This window comes from Eumetopias jubatus, unplaced genomic scaffold (genome assembly GCF_037043125.1).
Source record: "Eumetopias jubatus isolate StellerSeaLion01/CBP00866 unplaced genomic scaffold, mEumJub1_p1.0 scaffold_1, whole genome shotgun sequence".
Taxonomy (NCBI): domain Eukaryota; kingdom Metazoa; phylum Chordata; class Mammalia; order Carnivora; family Otariidae; genus Eumetopias; species Eumetopias jubatus.
This window is the reverse complement of record NW_028274807.1, coordinates 153,611,173-153,627,749: the sequence shown is the minus strand read 5'-3', so window position 1 is coordinate 153,627,749 and position 16,577 is coordinate 153,611,173. Positions and strand designations below refer to the sequence as shown.

Below are 16,577 nucleotides of genomic sequence, written 5' to 3'. Positions count from 1 at the left end.
GATCTTTGGAATTTTAGATGGTGGGAATATTGCTGTGGAAATAAATGCCTGGCAGGGCAGCATTAGAAATAATGGGCACTATTTTGGGTGAGAAAACAGGTTTGGGAACTTGTTTTTGTGAGAGCCAATCTCTGAAACATTCATTTTCTTTAGAAAAATAAACTGATAAAATATTTCCTTCTTAATTTTTTACAGCTCTTGCAAGCTTAGGATATGAAAAGAGCTGTGTGTTGTTCAATTGTGCAGCCTTAGCTAGCCAGATTGCAGCAGAACAGAACCTGGATAATGATGAAGGACTGAAAATCGCTGCTAAGCATTACCAGGTAACCACATAATGATCAACGCTCAGTTGGATTAAATTGAAAATGATTTGTATTTAGGTTTATAGATGTTTCTTTATACACAGATATTTTCCTGAAAAGTAATGTACTTTTTGGGCGCCTGGGTGGCTCAGATGGTTAAGCATCTGCCTTCGGCTCAGGTCACGATCCCGGGGTCCTGGGATCGAGTCCCGCATCGGGCTCCCTGCTCCTTGGGAGCCTGCTTCTCCCTCTGCTTCTCTCTCTCTCTCTCTCGCTCCCCCTCTGTCTGTCATGAATAAATAAATAAAATCTTAAAAAAATATTAAAAGAAAGAAAAGTAATGTACTTTTTAATGAATTGATTAATACTTTTGAATTTTGATAAACTTTGTACCTGTAGACCAGCTCTCTTTTTCCTCACCATCGTATACCCAGCACCTAGCACAGTGCCTGGCACATAAAAAAGGCTCAATAAATGTTGGGAGAACAAATGATTGAATGTTTGGGGTGAAGTTCTTGGTAAATCACTTTTAAATAATTGACCTCATTTAAAAATTTTGTACAGTTGACCCTTGAACAGTGTGGGGGTTAGCGGTGTTCACCCCCTGCACAGTCGAAAATATACTGTAACTTTTGACTCCCCTAGAACTTAGCTACTAATAGCCTACTGTTGACCAGGAGCCTTACCCATAAAATAAACAAATAACACGTGTTTTGTATGTTACATGTATTTTATATTGGACTCTTAAAGTAAGCTAGAGAAAAGAAATGTTATTAAGAAGTATGTAAGAGAAAATACATTTACAGTACCGTATCGTATTTATTGAAAAAAAAATCCTCTTGTAAGTGGATCTGCGTACTTCAAACCTCTGTTGTTCAAGGGTCAAATGTACATTATTTTAATATATTTTTTTTCTTAGAGTGAGACACATCTAAAATTTCACCATTGTCACAAAAATTAAGACCTAAGAAAATTTTAACTTTGAGACTTGGAGAGGTCATATTTAAATGTGGTCAGATATGTAATGTTCTTAAGTTGGCTACATTTAGATTTTAGATATTATCATATATTAACATGGCATATTTGTGGCAGTATATTACTTTTATTTTTGTTTTAATTTAAAGAATAAACGATTGCTGCTAAGTGATATATATTTTCATGTTTTATAATATGTTGTAATTTACAAAGTGTGCTCATGTACGTTATTTTACTCTCATATAAGCCTTGTAATGGATGTTACATAATGTCATTCTCATTTTATACACAAGGAGACTAAAAGGTCAGAGTGTTAATAACTGGTCCATTGGGGTTTCAGGTGTTCTGATTCCACATTTTAATGGAATTCCTAATGGTGCTTCCAGTGTCTTCCTTGGCTCTGGAATTTGCTTGTCCTAGAGGTGGAGTCTGATTTTTTTCCTATTGTTTTAAGTTTATGAGTGAGGTGAAGAATGCTCTTCTAAGAAAGTGAGGGGAAAATACATATTAAGCGAACAAGGTGCTCCAAATTGTGGCTTGCCATGCGGTTTTGAATGGGTATGGATGACAAACGTGATGCACATCCCTTTTCTTTTTGAGGCTATAGAGGGCCAATATTTTAAAATGTGAAAATGAAGTAAATTTAATTATTTACTTTTATATTAACTGTAACTCAGTTAATTGGCATGTGATATCTTAGAGGGCGTTCTTAGTTACTGAGAACATTCCATCTGTGAGTCCCTTCTGTGATTCACAGCAGGTCACCTAGTGTGATGGAAAGGGAGGGGTGATAGGCTGTTTGCCACCCAGAAGTTGTGTGCCCTTGGCTATGTTCTTTAATAGCCTCTGTGGGCCTCCAGTTCCAAGATTTGTGAGAGAGACTGGATCCTTTGCTGTTTTGTCAAACGAGAGAGGGAACACAAGCAGGGGGAGTGGGACAGAGAGAAGCAGGCTTCCTGTGGAGCTGGGAGCCCGATGGTGGGGCTCGATCCCAGGACCTTGGGAACATGACCTGAGCCGAAGGCAGAGGCTCAACGACTGAGCCACCTAGGTGCCCCTGCTGTAGTGTACTTTTAATTTTTATTAAATCTTCTGTTAACTGTATAGCATTTTAGAAAAATACCCTTATTGTCTGTAGGTCAGACATTGTCTGTAGGTTAGATCTGTAACAATACAAAATTTTAGTAACTGTTCAACTAAATTAACATTTGAAATGATTTGTGTGTAACAGAAAATTAAGTCTCAGTTGAGTTCTGTAGATTTTAAAGAAGTTCTTTTTTTCCTCCCTCTAGTTTGCTAGTGGTGCCTTTTTACATATTAAAGAGACAGTTCTATCTGCCTTAAATCGAGAGCCTACTGTGGACATATCTCCAGATACTGTTGGGACCCTCAGTCTTATTATGTTGGCACAGGCCCAAGAAGTATTTTTTTTAAAAGCCACAAGAGGTAATTCTAATTTTTCCTCCATTTTGTTGCATGTAAAAAGAAGTGATAAGCTTTTAAAATAGGAAGGTGATTAGAATATAATATATTCAATGTAGAGCTGTTTTCTTTGAACTTGACACATGGGTCTGAAAATTTTCTGCTTTCCTTTTCTGAAATTAAGGTGGTACAAATGAACATTTATGAATGTAGAGTAGACTGTGTTTGAAGCATTTTATGAAATAGCTATTGTCTTAAAACACTAAACTCTGCTCTTGATCTTAGCCAAAAGGCCGAGAAGCAATAAAACACTAAACTTTGGAATAGTATTTATGTAGGTTTGTAATGGGTCAAAAATTCATTCATTCAACATATATTTATTGGGTACCTACTGTGTGCCAGTCACTGCTCTAGGCTCTAGATAGAGGTTGCAGACAAGCAAGATTCTTATTTTCAGGAAGCTTACATTTTTAGTGTGGGGAAGATGATAAATTAAGTAGCCAAGGTGATTTTATTTTTTAATTTTTATTTTATTTATTTTTTTAATGATTTTATTTGATAGAGAGCACAAGTAGGCAGAGCGACAGGCAGAGGGAGAGGGAGAAGCAGGTTCTCTGCTGAGCAGGGAGCCCGATGTGGGGCTCGATCCCAGGACCCTGGGATCGTGACCTGAGACGAAGGCCACCATTTAACTGACTGAGCCACCCAGGCGCCCCGCCAAGGTGATTTTAAAGAGAGGTAATTGGTATAAAGAAAATAAGAGAGATTATGTGTTAATGCCTGGTGGCCTGGCTCTGGGTAAGGATATAGGGGGAGTCATGCTAATTTTAGATTCATTAGTCAAGAAGAGTTTCTTTGAAGAGATCTCCTCTAAACTAGATGTAATTAATAAGAAGGAGCATCTAGGCAGAGTCCCTGGCCCTGTGAATGAGGAAATAAAAACAATTCTTAGAAGGCATGTAAGTTGGTATGAGAGATTGGGATATGGTCTGAATATGAAAGTGCAGAGAAACTGAAAATAAGAGAGCATTCATCTTGTGGAAGCAAAATGAACTGGAATAGTTTTTTTTTTTTCTTTTAAAATAACAGCTTATTATAATAAGATAGAATTCATATGTAATAAAATTTACTCTTTTGAAATGTACAGTTCTTTGTTTTTTAGTATATTCAGTTTTGAAACCATCAGCACTATCCCTTATTTTAGAACATTATCGTCACCCCAGAAACAAACTCCAAACCCCCTCACCATTCCCCTTTTTTCCCAGCCCCTGGCAACCACTAATCTATTTTCTGACTCTGGATTTGCCTATGAATTGGTTAAATTTTATGTGGAAGAACTGATTTCATCAATAAGGATTTTTTTAGACAAATGTACAAACTTGTGATCTCAGTGTTTATACTGAGTTATCATGATATATCAGATTATTTTATATTTATTTTAATTATAACGGTCATTTAATATTTTATTCCAGATAAAATGAAAGATGCCATCATAGCTAAATTGGCTAATCAGGCTGCAGATTACTTTGGTGATGCTTTTAAACAGTGTCAGTACAAAGATACTCTCCCCAAGGTCAGTTATTGTTTTTGTAAACACTTGGGTTATTTTGCATGTGGAAATACTTGGATGTTTTTGTGTATAAGAAGGTGCGTTGAAAATTATGTTTCATAAAAAGACTTGAAATTTTAGGAGAGGCATTTGGAGAATATGTTTATAGAAATAATTTTTTTATTTAAGTTGCATGAAAAATTTTTTTATATTTAGGGATGCCTTTATCTCTACTCTTTACTAAGTTTGTTTTCCCAAGCTAAAACTGGGAATTTCCAGGAATCTTCCTGGAAATTTGTGAACCTCTGTTTCCAGTAATTTTACTACATGAAGGCATTGTGTAGTTCTAATTCATTGGTGATTTGGTACAAGCATGAATACTTGAGCATGTTGATTAGTCACACTTTTAATTATTGTCCTGTTTTCTTAAAGATGAGTCTTAAAGCACAAAAACACATAAAGACAAAAGGAAAAGAAAACAAATTCGTCTAATATTTTGATTAGAATTAAGTTTTGCCAACAGGAATAAAAAATTGGGCTGCTGTTGGACAGCTAAAGAAAACAACCATCTTAAACCACACATCACAGGAAGTATTATTTTAATGTAAACTTTCCCGAAGTGGCATTTGAAAAGACTAGTCAGTGATGATCATTTGTAAATGACAAAGCAGATGATTAGACTAACAAGTAAACTCAGAATGGTTAAAAAAAGGGAGTTTACAGATTGAGTGAAATGTCGTATGTTTCAACTACTCTTTCAGAAATGTTCAGGTAATTAGTTTTATCTGTATAATAGCATATGGTTTTTGTTACATGATCTTTTTGTAGGAGAATTTATTGACTTACAAGTCATCCTGGAATCTTTGTAAATAATGAAATTGCAGACAATTTTGTAGTGAAGTAAAAAAGCATGTAAATGTATCAACAGCACAAATTAGTTGGAGAATTAGGAATTTATGTGAAGGAATTCCTGGAGATTTAAAATACACCAAGAGATCAGTAGAAATTTGCCCAGGACTCTTGGATGTTACTGCTGTTACTCCTGAAAAGAGCCTTGGGATCGTCTCTCACCTTTTTTCCATCTAAAAGACCTCATGTTCAGCTGCACAGTGTACCGTTACATCCTGTTGGGCCATTAGTTCAGTCGTGTCATGGAGAGAAGAATGTCACCTTCAAAGACTTGGAAACTACTTCTGCAGCATTTCTGGTATTCCTTGAAAATCTACTGTTTAAATACCAAGTTGCTCCAGCCTTACCTTGAGAACTGGCATGAGTACAGTTTGAGATTTAGATGTCTTTTTTGCCTTTTAACTAATAAAGCTCATAAGGTATTTTCATATTCTAGTTATAAAACTGGAATATCTGTAAGTAGTGATCCAGGAAGCTAGGAAATTATTCACTGGGAGACAGGAAAGCGTATCAGGTAGTACTTGAGTTTTTGATTGTCTTATTTTTTTTGTCTAGACTGTGATTGCCTAGTAAATTTCTTGGATTTCATATGTCATGTACTTCCTAAAGATAGTGAGGTCGCAGGCTAGGATTTGACATTTTGGAAGAGCATCTACTGATATAAGTGCTTCTCTGGTTCATGTGTTTGGATCTTTTAAAACTAATTTTGACAGAATTTTCTTCAAAACAAATTAGGACAAAAATAACACTTTATCATGTTAAATATTAATTTAGTGTATTTGTTTGCTATGTGTTTTTGAGTTTATGATCTGAATGTTAGTGTTTATACTAAATTTTTATATGGCTAGAAATCATCTTTATTAAAAAGTCTCAGGATTTAAATGTAAGTGGGAACTTAATTTACTGTCTTTTGTCTTTTAAACATGATGAAACAGTCAGCTATAGAGCATTTTCATTAGTATATGTGAGTAATGGTGGTTTAGTTAACTCTTAAGGGCTGGGTAAGGACTCATAAGAAAGCTTCTAAAGCCCTGTGCCTGGTATTCCTCTGTGAATGTCTGTTTTCCTTCTCTTTCTAATACATGCTTTCCTTTCTTCTTTGTAAACAAAATGTTGACTTCATGGCTCAATTGAAGACTTAAATTTAAATTGGCTTCACTTAACAGTTCAAAAAAAAAAAACCCTTAATTTTAATTGGAAAAATTGAATTCATCGAATTCAATTCCTGCAAAATCATGTGGTCTTCTCTGTTTACACCCAGTGACTAACCGATCTCTAAACCATTAATGGGGTGATTCTAATTTCCGTCTCCTTTTCCTTTTTCTTCCTGCATCCCATGTTGTCTGTGGTGGTTTGTGTGGTTGGACTCTCCCCTGGTCAGTATTTTTATTTCCAGGAGGTGTTCCCTGTCTTGGCTGCAAAGCACTGTATCATGCAGGCCAATGCTGAGTACCACCAGTCTATCCTGGCAAAACAGCAGAAGAAATTTGGAGAAGAGATTGCAAGGTTACAGGTGAGTCTCTTAGAAATAAATATTTAAGTAACTTGGCTTTTTTTTCCTTAGTGAGATTCCGAAGTTTGCTCATAAAAACCTTTCCCACTCATTGCCCCTATCAAGAGAAAAGTGATTGTTTTTATCTTTAGGGTTTACTTGCTGGGTGCTTTTTGAAGTCTTTTTTTTTTTTTTTTAAGATTTTACTTATTCCTTTGAGAGAGAGCATGAGTGGGGGAGAGGGGCAGAGGGAGAGGGAGAAGTAGACTGCCCACCAAGCAGGGAGCCTGCCGTGGGGCTTGATCCCAGGATCCAGAGATCATGACTTGAGCTGAAGGTAGACACTTAATGGACTGAGCCACCCAGGTGCCCCACCATTTTTTTTTTTCTTTTTTAGATTTTATTTATTTATTTATTTTAGAGAGGGAGAGAGTGTGAGGGGGAGGGAGGGGGAGGGAGAGAATCTCAAGGAGACTCCTCACTGATTGTGGAGCCCGATGCAGGACTTGATCCCACGACCCCAAGATCACGATCTGAGCCGAGACCAAGAATTGGACACTCAACTGACTGAGCCACCCAGGTGCCCCATTCATGTTTGTTTTAATCTAAAATAATCTAAATTACCATGTTTCAGAATGGTTGTGCAGTGCTTAACTTGTGGCCTGACCTTTGAATTGGGACTTAGAGTTCCACAGCTTGAGAAGGACAGTGGTCATACAGCTGACCCTTGAACAACACAGGTTTAAACTGTATGGGTCCACTTAAACACAGATATTTTATAGTACTGTAAGTGTATTGTTTTTTCTCTGTGATTTTTTTTTTTAAGATTTATTTATTTATTTTGGGGGGGGCAGAGGGGGAGAGAGACAGAATCTCCAGCAGACTTCCCGCTGAGCGTGGAGCCCAAATGTGGGACTCCATCTCCATCCCTGAGATCATGACGTTAGCCAAAGTCAAGAGTCAGAGGCTTAACTGACTGAGACACTCAGGGGCCCCTCTGTGATTTTGTTAGTAACGTTTTCTTTTTTCCAGCTTACTTTATTGTAAGAGTACAATATAAAATACATGTGACATACAAAATATGTGTTATTTATTTTATGGCTAAGGCTTCTGGTCAACCGTAGGCTATTAGTAGTTAAGCTGTTGGGGAGTCAAAAGTTATAGCGGATTTTTGACTGTGTTGCAGGGTATTGGTGCCACTGACCCCTGTGTTGTACAGGGTCAACTGTATATATAAATAGATTTTGTATACAGCAGAGTATCTTCTGAGCAGTTGTCCATACTGTCAGCATTGGGGTTGTTAGAAACTTGTTGTGACATCTGGGTCAATTTCACACAGGGGCAAGGGCTATTTATATGAGATGTTTGTATTTTGAGTATTGGTAAGTTGAGGGTAGGAAGAGGACTGTTAGGGAACTTTAAATATGGACTGGATATTAGAAGATACTCTGCACATATCGTTTGGGAAGTTCAGATTAGTCTTCTCATGGGGCAAGAAACCCAAGTCTTTTTTTTCTTTTTTAAAGATTTTATTTATTTGAGAGAGAGAGAGAGCGCACTGGAGAGAGAGAACAAGCACAAGTGTGGGTCAGAGGGAGAGGGAAAAGCTGGCTCCTTGCTGACCAGGGCTCCATCCCAGGACCCTGAGATCATGGCCTGAGCCAAAGGCAGACGCTTACCTGACGGAGCCACCAGGCGCCCTGAAACTGAAGTCTTAATAAAAAAGAAAATGTATGCTTATTCCTCACACGGACAGAATCAGAGAGAGGTATACTTCCTAATAAAATACAGATATTCAAACATAATCTCATTTGTCCAGAGTTTACTTTGATTACAGTAACATATTTTTACGTAAAAATCCTTCTTGAAAAAGTGGTTTCTGTGGGAAGGATTTTTTTCAAGCTAACATATTTAAAGTATTAGAAGTTTAGTTCCTTTATTTTCTGGGAATTTCAGGACTTAGTTTCAAGTAAGGTCTTATTTAGTGTCTATAAACCAGTCACATAAGAGTTCCTTTTGAAATTTTAATATTTAAAATCCCCCCTGGAAAAAGGAAACTGTTTCAAACTTGAACAGTGAGAGGTAAAGACTTTTTTTCAGTCACAAACAATTGAGAGTGACTTCAGTTTTAGCTTTAGTCATAGGTCAAAAGTTAACATGGAATATGAACACTAATTCATATCTCAAAGGACTGTTCCTCTTGCCATGTGTGAGATTTTTTTTTTTACTTGATTTGAGCTCAGAAATAGGTGAAGAGAACAAATAGAAAAAGATGGCCAATAAATCATATTCTCTGAAGTCTGTGGCTCAGAGTACCCCATGAACCTGATAGAGGTCATTAAATGGTCACCCCATGAAACTAGCTTTTCAGTCATTGCTGTCAGCAATGGGGAAAAGAAACATTGGTCATGAGCAAACAAGAAACAAAATCAAAATCCACAGAGTCAGGAAAATCAAAACAATAGATAAAATAGCGGTGAAGGTAAGACTGTTGCTTGGGATTTACTTTTGGGGCAAGAGAAATTGTACCTGGGCTCATAGGGCTCATGAGCTGTCCTTCCTGGACAGTGCCCTTTATTTGGCTCCAGAAGGCTGTACACTTGATTATCTTGGTGGAATCTCTAATGCAGAGAAAGTACAGTTTTCAAAAACATAAAAATAGATAGTTACAAAAATGTGACTGTAGAATGAATATATGTGTTAGATATACTTAATTCGTTAATGAGGGACCTAGTAAAACTGATTTTGTGAAAGTATTGTTTGTTATTAGTTGTGATAGTAGTTCGTAGATATTAAGGAGATTGTTCTTACCAGATGTATGCTTATATATTTATGGATGTACTTAGTTTCAAATGATTCTGCAAAAAAAAAAAATACATGTAAGTGTATATATGGGAAAGAGTGATAAAAGCAAATATGGCAAATTGATAACTTTTTTTTTTTTGGCAAATTGATAACTCTTGTTGAACCTAAGTGTGGGTCTGTTGTTACTCCCTGTTCTGTTTTTTCAGTTTTTCTGTGGGCTTGAAATTTTTTGAAATAAAAATTGGGGAAATTAGGTACATATAAAGGTGTACACTTCACCCTTTCTCTGTTTCCCATCTGCCCTGTTCCCTCTGTCCTTTTCTCCCACTGCCCCAACGGGAATTTCCATTAGACTCTCATTTAATCGTTTCAGTATTGTCTTTGAAATACAAGCAAATACATACACATGCATACACAATACGCACAATGCATGTTCTTAACTCTCCCCATTCTTACATATGAGGTACTGTGTGTCTTGCTTTAATCATGTAACAACATATCCTAAAGATCTCCCCATTTTAATACAGCAATAGAGTGCTCGCTTCGGCAGCACGTATAATAATAATATAGCAATAGAGACCCCTTCCTTATTTTTCTTTAGAGCTGAGGTGTACTTCATTGTATAAACAGCAGTTTATTGCTGTCCCCTATTGCTGGATACTTGCATATTTCCAAGATTTGCTGCAAGTAATACTGCAGTGAATAATTATGTACACGTGGCATTTTGTTATTTCAGCAGGTGTCTTGGCTCTGGCTTCCATAATCATAGACTGAGGGTTAGAACAACAGAAATTTATTTTCTCATAGTTGTGGAGGCTGGAAGTCTGAGACCAGGGTGTCAGTGTGATTAGGTTCTGGTGAGAGCTCTCTTCTTGGCTTGCAGACTGTTGGCCATCTTCTCTCTGTGTCCTTCCATCAATGGGATGGAGGGAGGGAGAGCACGTTCTCTGGTTCATCCTCCGAAAGGACACTAATCCCATCATGACGGCTTTGCCCGCGTGGCCTCATCTAAACATAATCTTCCAAAAGTCCCATTTCCAAGTACCATTAGTTTGAGGGTTAGAGCGTCAACATATGAATTTTGGGGGCAGGGTAAAGAGTTTAGTCCATAGCAACAGGTATACCTTAAATTTCTAGAAATAAAAGGATTGCTGATATAAAAGTATAATACATCCATAATTTATCATATATTGTACTTGGATCTTTGATCCACTTTGAATTTATCCTGATATGTGAAGTATGAATCCAGTTTTTCTTTTTCCAAATGACTTATCCCCAAACCATTTATTACAGTGACTTTCTTATTCCACTGATTTGAGATTCTGGCTTTATCACACACTAAATGTGTTATATATATTTGGGTCTATTTCTAAACTTTTTATTCTGTTTCATTGGCTTATCTGTTCATGTTCCAGTTCCATACCATTTTAATCATGGACTCTTTATAGAGTGTTTTAATGCCTGATAGGTATCATGATCTCTCATTATAAAATTTTCCTGATCTTTTTGTTTATGCTTCTATTTGAATTTTCTTTTATTTAAATATTTATTATGGAAAATTTGAAAAAATATATAAAGTAATGAGTCATTAAATATCCATTGCCCAGCTCCAGTGATTATCAGTATTTTGCTATTTGTATTTCATTTATTTCCCTTACCCTCTTATTTTTTTGGAGTATTTCACATATTTCATCCCTAAGTACTTTACTGTGTATCTCTAATAGATAAGTCTTAAAAAAAACAAAACCCTAAAGCTACAATGTCATCCCACCCAGCAAAATTAATACTAGTAACGTAATATTTTTTTTAAAGATTTTATTTATGATTTGACAGAGAGAGACACAACGGGAGAGGGAACACAAGCAGGGGGAGTGGGAGAGGGAGAAGCAGGCTTCCTGTGGAGCAGGGAGCCCGATGTGGGGCTCGATCCCAGGACCCTGGGATCATGACCTGAGCCGAAGGCAGACGCTTTTTTTTTTTTTTTAAGATTTTATTTATTTATTCATGAGAGACAGAGAGAGAAAGAGAGAGAGAGAGAGAGAGGCAGAGGGAGAAGCAGGCTCCCAAGGAGCAGGGAGCCTGATGCGGGACTCGATCCCAGGACCCTGGGATCATGACCCGAGCTGAAGGCAGACGCTTAACGACTGAGCCACCCAGGCGCCCTGAGAGCTTTAAATTTATGTGAGGCATATGTTCATCTTATGAATTGTGAGGGTAGACCTTTTTAAAAAAAAAAAAAATTCCTATCGATGCTGAGATAACACGCTTATTCATTGTGTGTGTGTGTGATTTATTTATTTGAGAGAGAGAGAAATAGTGCATGCACAAGCTGGGAGAGGGGCAAAAGGGGAGGGAGAGGAGCAAAAGGGGAGGGAGAGGAAGAGAGGGGGAGAAGCAGTTTTCCCTGCTGCGTTTGGAGCCTGATAGCGGGGCTCAGTCCTACCACCGTGAGATCACCACCTGAGCTGAAAACAGGATTCGGATGCTTAACTTACTGGGCCACCCAGGCACACCACTTTTATTTAAATTTTTATTTTTTTTAAAGATTTTATTTATTTATTTGACAGAAACACAGCAAGAGAGGGAACACAAGCAGGGGGAGAGGGAGAAGCAGGCATCCCATGGAGGAGGGAGCCTGATGTGGGGCTCGATCCCAGACGCTGGGATCATGACCTGAGCCAAAGGCAGACGCTTAATGACTGAGCCACCCACGCGCCCCCAGGCACTCTACTTTTAATGTGTTTTAATTGCTAGTCCTTTGAGTTTCAGAACAGCCATCCTCCCTCAGTGTCAGTTTATACTTACTGGCCAGTGGATTTCTTTAACTTTCTTGGTAATTCACTTATGTATTTAGAGGGATGCCTACTAGGTTTATTCTTTATTTTTGATATTTTGGTATTTTGTGATGGGATAATTTCTAGGTTATTCTGTTGACCACAATCCTGGAAGTGCAAGTCCTCAAAGATTGTTTGAAAAACCAATGCTTAGATCCTTGGTTGAGAAAAAAAAAATTTTTTTTTAACATTTTCTCTTTAGCATGCAGCAGAATTGATTAAAACAGTGGCATCTCGCTATGATGAATATGTCAATGTGAAAGATTTTTCTGACAAAATCAGCCGTGCCCTTACTGCAGCAAGGAAGGATAATGACTTCATTTATCATGATCGAGTTCCAGACCTTAAAGATCTAGACCCTATTGGCAAAGCCACACTTGTGAAATCTACCCCAGTCAGTGTACCCATCAGCCAGAAATTCACTGGTATGTCAAGTATTCAGATACGCTTTAATCTTATTCATCTTTTCCCCAGTTTAATCTGTTTTGGTTTTTTTGTAGCTAAAGTCATATAGCTGCTGTTGTATGCTTTGAATATGATTTGCATTCATGTTAATGAATATGAGAATAAATATGAAGTGTTTTATCTATAGTGAAATTTCAAGATGGAAAGTAAATGGTAATAAAGTATATGCATACAACAGAGTCAGAGAATTTGAAACTGTGTTTGAGTAATGATAGACTTTAAGCATTTGTCATTTTGTTCACATTTGTTACATTATTTAAGATTCTGCCATTAAAAATGAACATTCATAAATATGACTTTAAACATACAAACTTACGGAGTTACGGTCGTATGAGATAAACGTTATCCTTGGATATTGGATCCTTGGATATTGTAGATATATTCAACGTATAGTAGTCTCTAGCTGAGATCCCAAGAATAATACTCTAATTTATTGGGAAAGGGTGATTATCTTACTTATTTCTATTTAGCAAACAAAATGTATTTACCATGTGCCAGGGACTCTTTTAAGTACAGGCAGTAACTCAGAATCCATATTCTTACACTGATGAGGTTATTGATGCACAGAGTGCTTATGTAATTTGCCCAATGTTGCAGAGCTAGAAAGTGGTGGAAGGAACTAGAAATCAAACCATGGCACTCTAGGCTTAATCAGTTTAATCAACAAATGAACAGTGTATTTTCTTATGCCTAAGTCGTCTTTACCAAAGATCTTTTTAATGACAAACACATCTTAAAAAGTTAAGAAAATTAAGTTCAAAGAAAAAGCTTTCATTGTCATTATCCTTGAATATAGTGATGTAAAAATTCTCTTCATTATTGTACTTTTAATAGTGATTTGGTTTTGATTTTTAAATATTTATAGACTTTTTATGTGAATATTGGAAAGGGAATATGAGCATTCACTTTACGGATGGAATTGTGTCTTAAAATTTTATCAATTTTCATTCCTCATTTTAGATTTGTTTGAGAACATGGTTCCTGTGTCAGTGCAACAGTCATTGGCTGCCTATAATCAGAGGAAAGCTGACTTGGTTAACAGATCAATTGCTCAAATGAGAGAAGCCACCACTTTGGCAAATGGGTTGGTAGAGCTTAACTTTCATAAATGTATCTCTAAAGTTCTAATGTTTTCTATTTGATTGTTCTATAACTAAATAGTTTATGAACATTTTAGTTTTCTGAGTCGGAGCTGAATGTCAAGAATACGTGAAATAGCAAATACACACACATATGTACTTATTGTGGATATTATATTTATTAAGCCCTAGCAAATGTATTTGGGATAAATTTGATTACTGAAACAAAGTGAGAATTTTTGACTACTAATTTGCATTTTCGGGGATATTTATTTGAGGGAAATGAGAAGTAGAAATGAACTTGTAAGTTAAGATACATGGTATATTCAGTATTCTGAACCAATTTTTGTTTTCTGGTGGATTAAGGCTAAAAAAATAATTCATTGGTTTTTAAAATATCTTAAGTATAATTTTCAATAAAATGCGACAGAATACACCTATTTTAAGTGTATAGTTCAGTTCTTTCTGATAAATGTTCATACCCATGTAACCACCACCACCGTGATCAAGATAGAGAACATTTCCATCACCCTAAAAAATTCATGCCTCTTTCACTTTAGTCCTTCTTCCCCTGGCCCTTAGCCGCTGTTGTCTGCTCCCTGTCACTCTAGGTTGGTTTTACTTTTTATACAGTTCAATATAAATGTAATTATTATAGCATGTGTATTACATTATATGTACATTGCTGTATATAGTACATTGTAGTATTGCTACAGTATATATAGTATGCAACACAGTACATACAGCACAGTATATAGTCAAAATGTGTTGGACTTCTTTCACTTAGCATAATGTTTTTGAAATTTATCTATGTTGTATCAGTTTGATCCTTTTTATTACTGAGCAGTATTTCATTTTATGGTTAAATAGCAGTTTGTTAACTCACTGTTGGTGGACATTTCAGTTGCTCTGAGCACTGATGCTCAGATCTTTGTGTGGACATGTTTTATTTATCTTGGGTAAATACCTAGGCTTAGAATTGCTGAGTTGTGTGGTTCGTGTATGCTTAACTTCACGCAGAATAGCCAGATTGTTTTCCAAAGCGGTTATTCCAGTTCATATTCCCACCCATGCTTTTTGGGGACTCTGTACCCTCGGCAGCACTTAGTATTGTCCGTCTTTTCACTTTTATACATTTTAGTGTGTGTGTAGCAGTATCACATTGTGGCTTAATTTGCATTCCTGTGATTACTACTGGTGTTGAGGAACTCTTCATGTGCTTATTAGCCATTTATATATCCTATGTGAAGTGTCTGTTGAAATTTTTTGCTCATTTTTTTAAATTGAGTTTTTCGTGTTCTTTATGTATTTTAGAGCAAGTCCTTTGTTAGATATATGTTATTGAGATTTTTCTTTCTTTTTTTAAGATTTTATTTATTTAAAAAAAAGATTTTATTTATTGCTCAGCAGGGAGAGAGAAAGCAAGCAAGCAAGAGTGGGGCGGGGGGGGGGGTTGGTGCAGAGGGAGAGGGAGAAGCAGCCTCCCTGCTGAGCAAGGAGCCTGATGCAAGGCAGACACTTAACTGACTGAGCCACCCAGGTGCCCTGAATTTTGACTTTTAATTACTTAGACTGAGAGAAGTTAAGTTTGAGCTGTGAGCCCAAGGTAGCTAGTATTTTTTAATGTATATTTCTTACTTTTTTTTTTTTAAGATTTTATTCATTTGACAGAGACACAGCGAGAGAGGGAACACAAGCAGGGGGAGTGGGAGAGGGAGAAGCAGGCTTCCTGGCGAGCAGGGAGCCCGATGTGGGGTTCGATCCCAGGACCCCGGGATTATGACCTGAGCCGAAGGCAGACGCTCAATGACTGAGCCAACCAGGCGCCCCACTTTTTTGGTTTTTAATTCTGAACTGTGAACTTAATGTTTTAATAGTTTTGTTTTAATTTTATCAATCACTGATTTTCTGTTTTTTTCTTTTTGTTTGTTTGTTTTTTTTTTTCCCTTTATCTTTGTTCTATTTTTCCATTGATGAGGGTAATCACTTTTTTGGGGTGCTAACTCCATTGCTATTGATTAGGATATATAGGACATTAATGTTTTAAAGATGATTTAGACCTCTAGATGACACAGTATCTCATTTTTTCAGGGTGTTAGCTTCCCTTAATCTTCCAGCAGCAATTGAAGATATATCTGGAGATACTGTACCTCAGTCTATATTGACTAAGTCCACGTCTGTGATTGAACAGGGAGGCATCCAGACTGTTGATCAGTTGATCAAAGAGCTACCTGAACTACTACAGAGAAATAGAGAAATCCTAGATGAGGTATGTTTTAAGAGATTTGTTTTTTCAAGTAAAAACTGTTTTACCCCTTGGTGTCCAGCAGAGATTAGGACTGGATGCTTTCTTCTATTGGGTTTTGTAGGGTAATACTCACCATCCTGATGAACTTAATGTGGCCCAGAGCTGCCTTTCAGCTTCAAGAGGAATTCTGATTGAATGAGAATAGGTTCGTACATGTCTTAAGGGTATATAAATGCACATTAATGAAACTCATGTGACCATGATGTAATATTGATATACCATGAGAAATTACTATCATACAAACTGTTCAGAGCCTTCATAACTAATGATTTCTTTTCTATGAAAGATTAGATTTCTTGGTAAATGTGGAATCAGACTAAGGAAGTTAGGCCATCAAATGTTTTATAAGCCCACTGCTTCCATCTTCTAGTAGAGAGGGCATTTTATCAATAGGAATGGAACACTAAAGTTTTTTGGCTAAAGTCAACTGTTTGACA

At 36.7% G+C, this 16,577-nt stretch overlaps 1 protein-coding gene across 2 annotated transcripts in view; it reads left to right on the top strand.

Annotated features, from left to right (window-relative positions):
• PDCD6IP (programmed cell death 6 interacting protein) overlaps positions 1 to 16,577 on the top strand; it is an 85,959-nt gene that overhangs the window by 22,937 nt on the left and 46,445 nt on the right. Inside the window, exons 4-10 of one of the 2 annotated variants that reach the window (XM_028107041.2) lie at positions 196 to 323; positions 2,570 to 2,723; positions 4,172 to 4,272; positions 6,554 to 6,670; positions 12,491 to 12,713; positions 13,714 to 13,837; positions 15,924 to 16,101. In XM_028107041.2, coding sequence (XP_027962842.1) covers positions 196 to 323; positions 2,570 to 2,723; positions 4,172 to 4,272; positions 6,554 to 6,670; positions 12,491 to 12,713; positions 13,714 to 13,837; positions 15,924 to 16,101 — 1,025 coding nt within the window. Of the gene's footprint in view, positions 1 to 195; positions 324 to 2,569; positions 2,724 to 4,171; positions 4,273 to 6,538; positions 6,671 to 12,490; positions 12,714 to 13,713; positions 13,838 to 15,923; positions 16,102 to 16,577 lie in introns of both variants that reach the window. The other variant, XM_028107040.2, reaches the window with a different exon arrangement.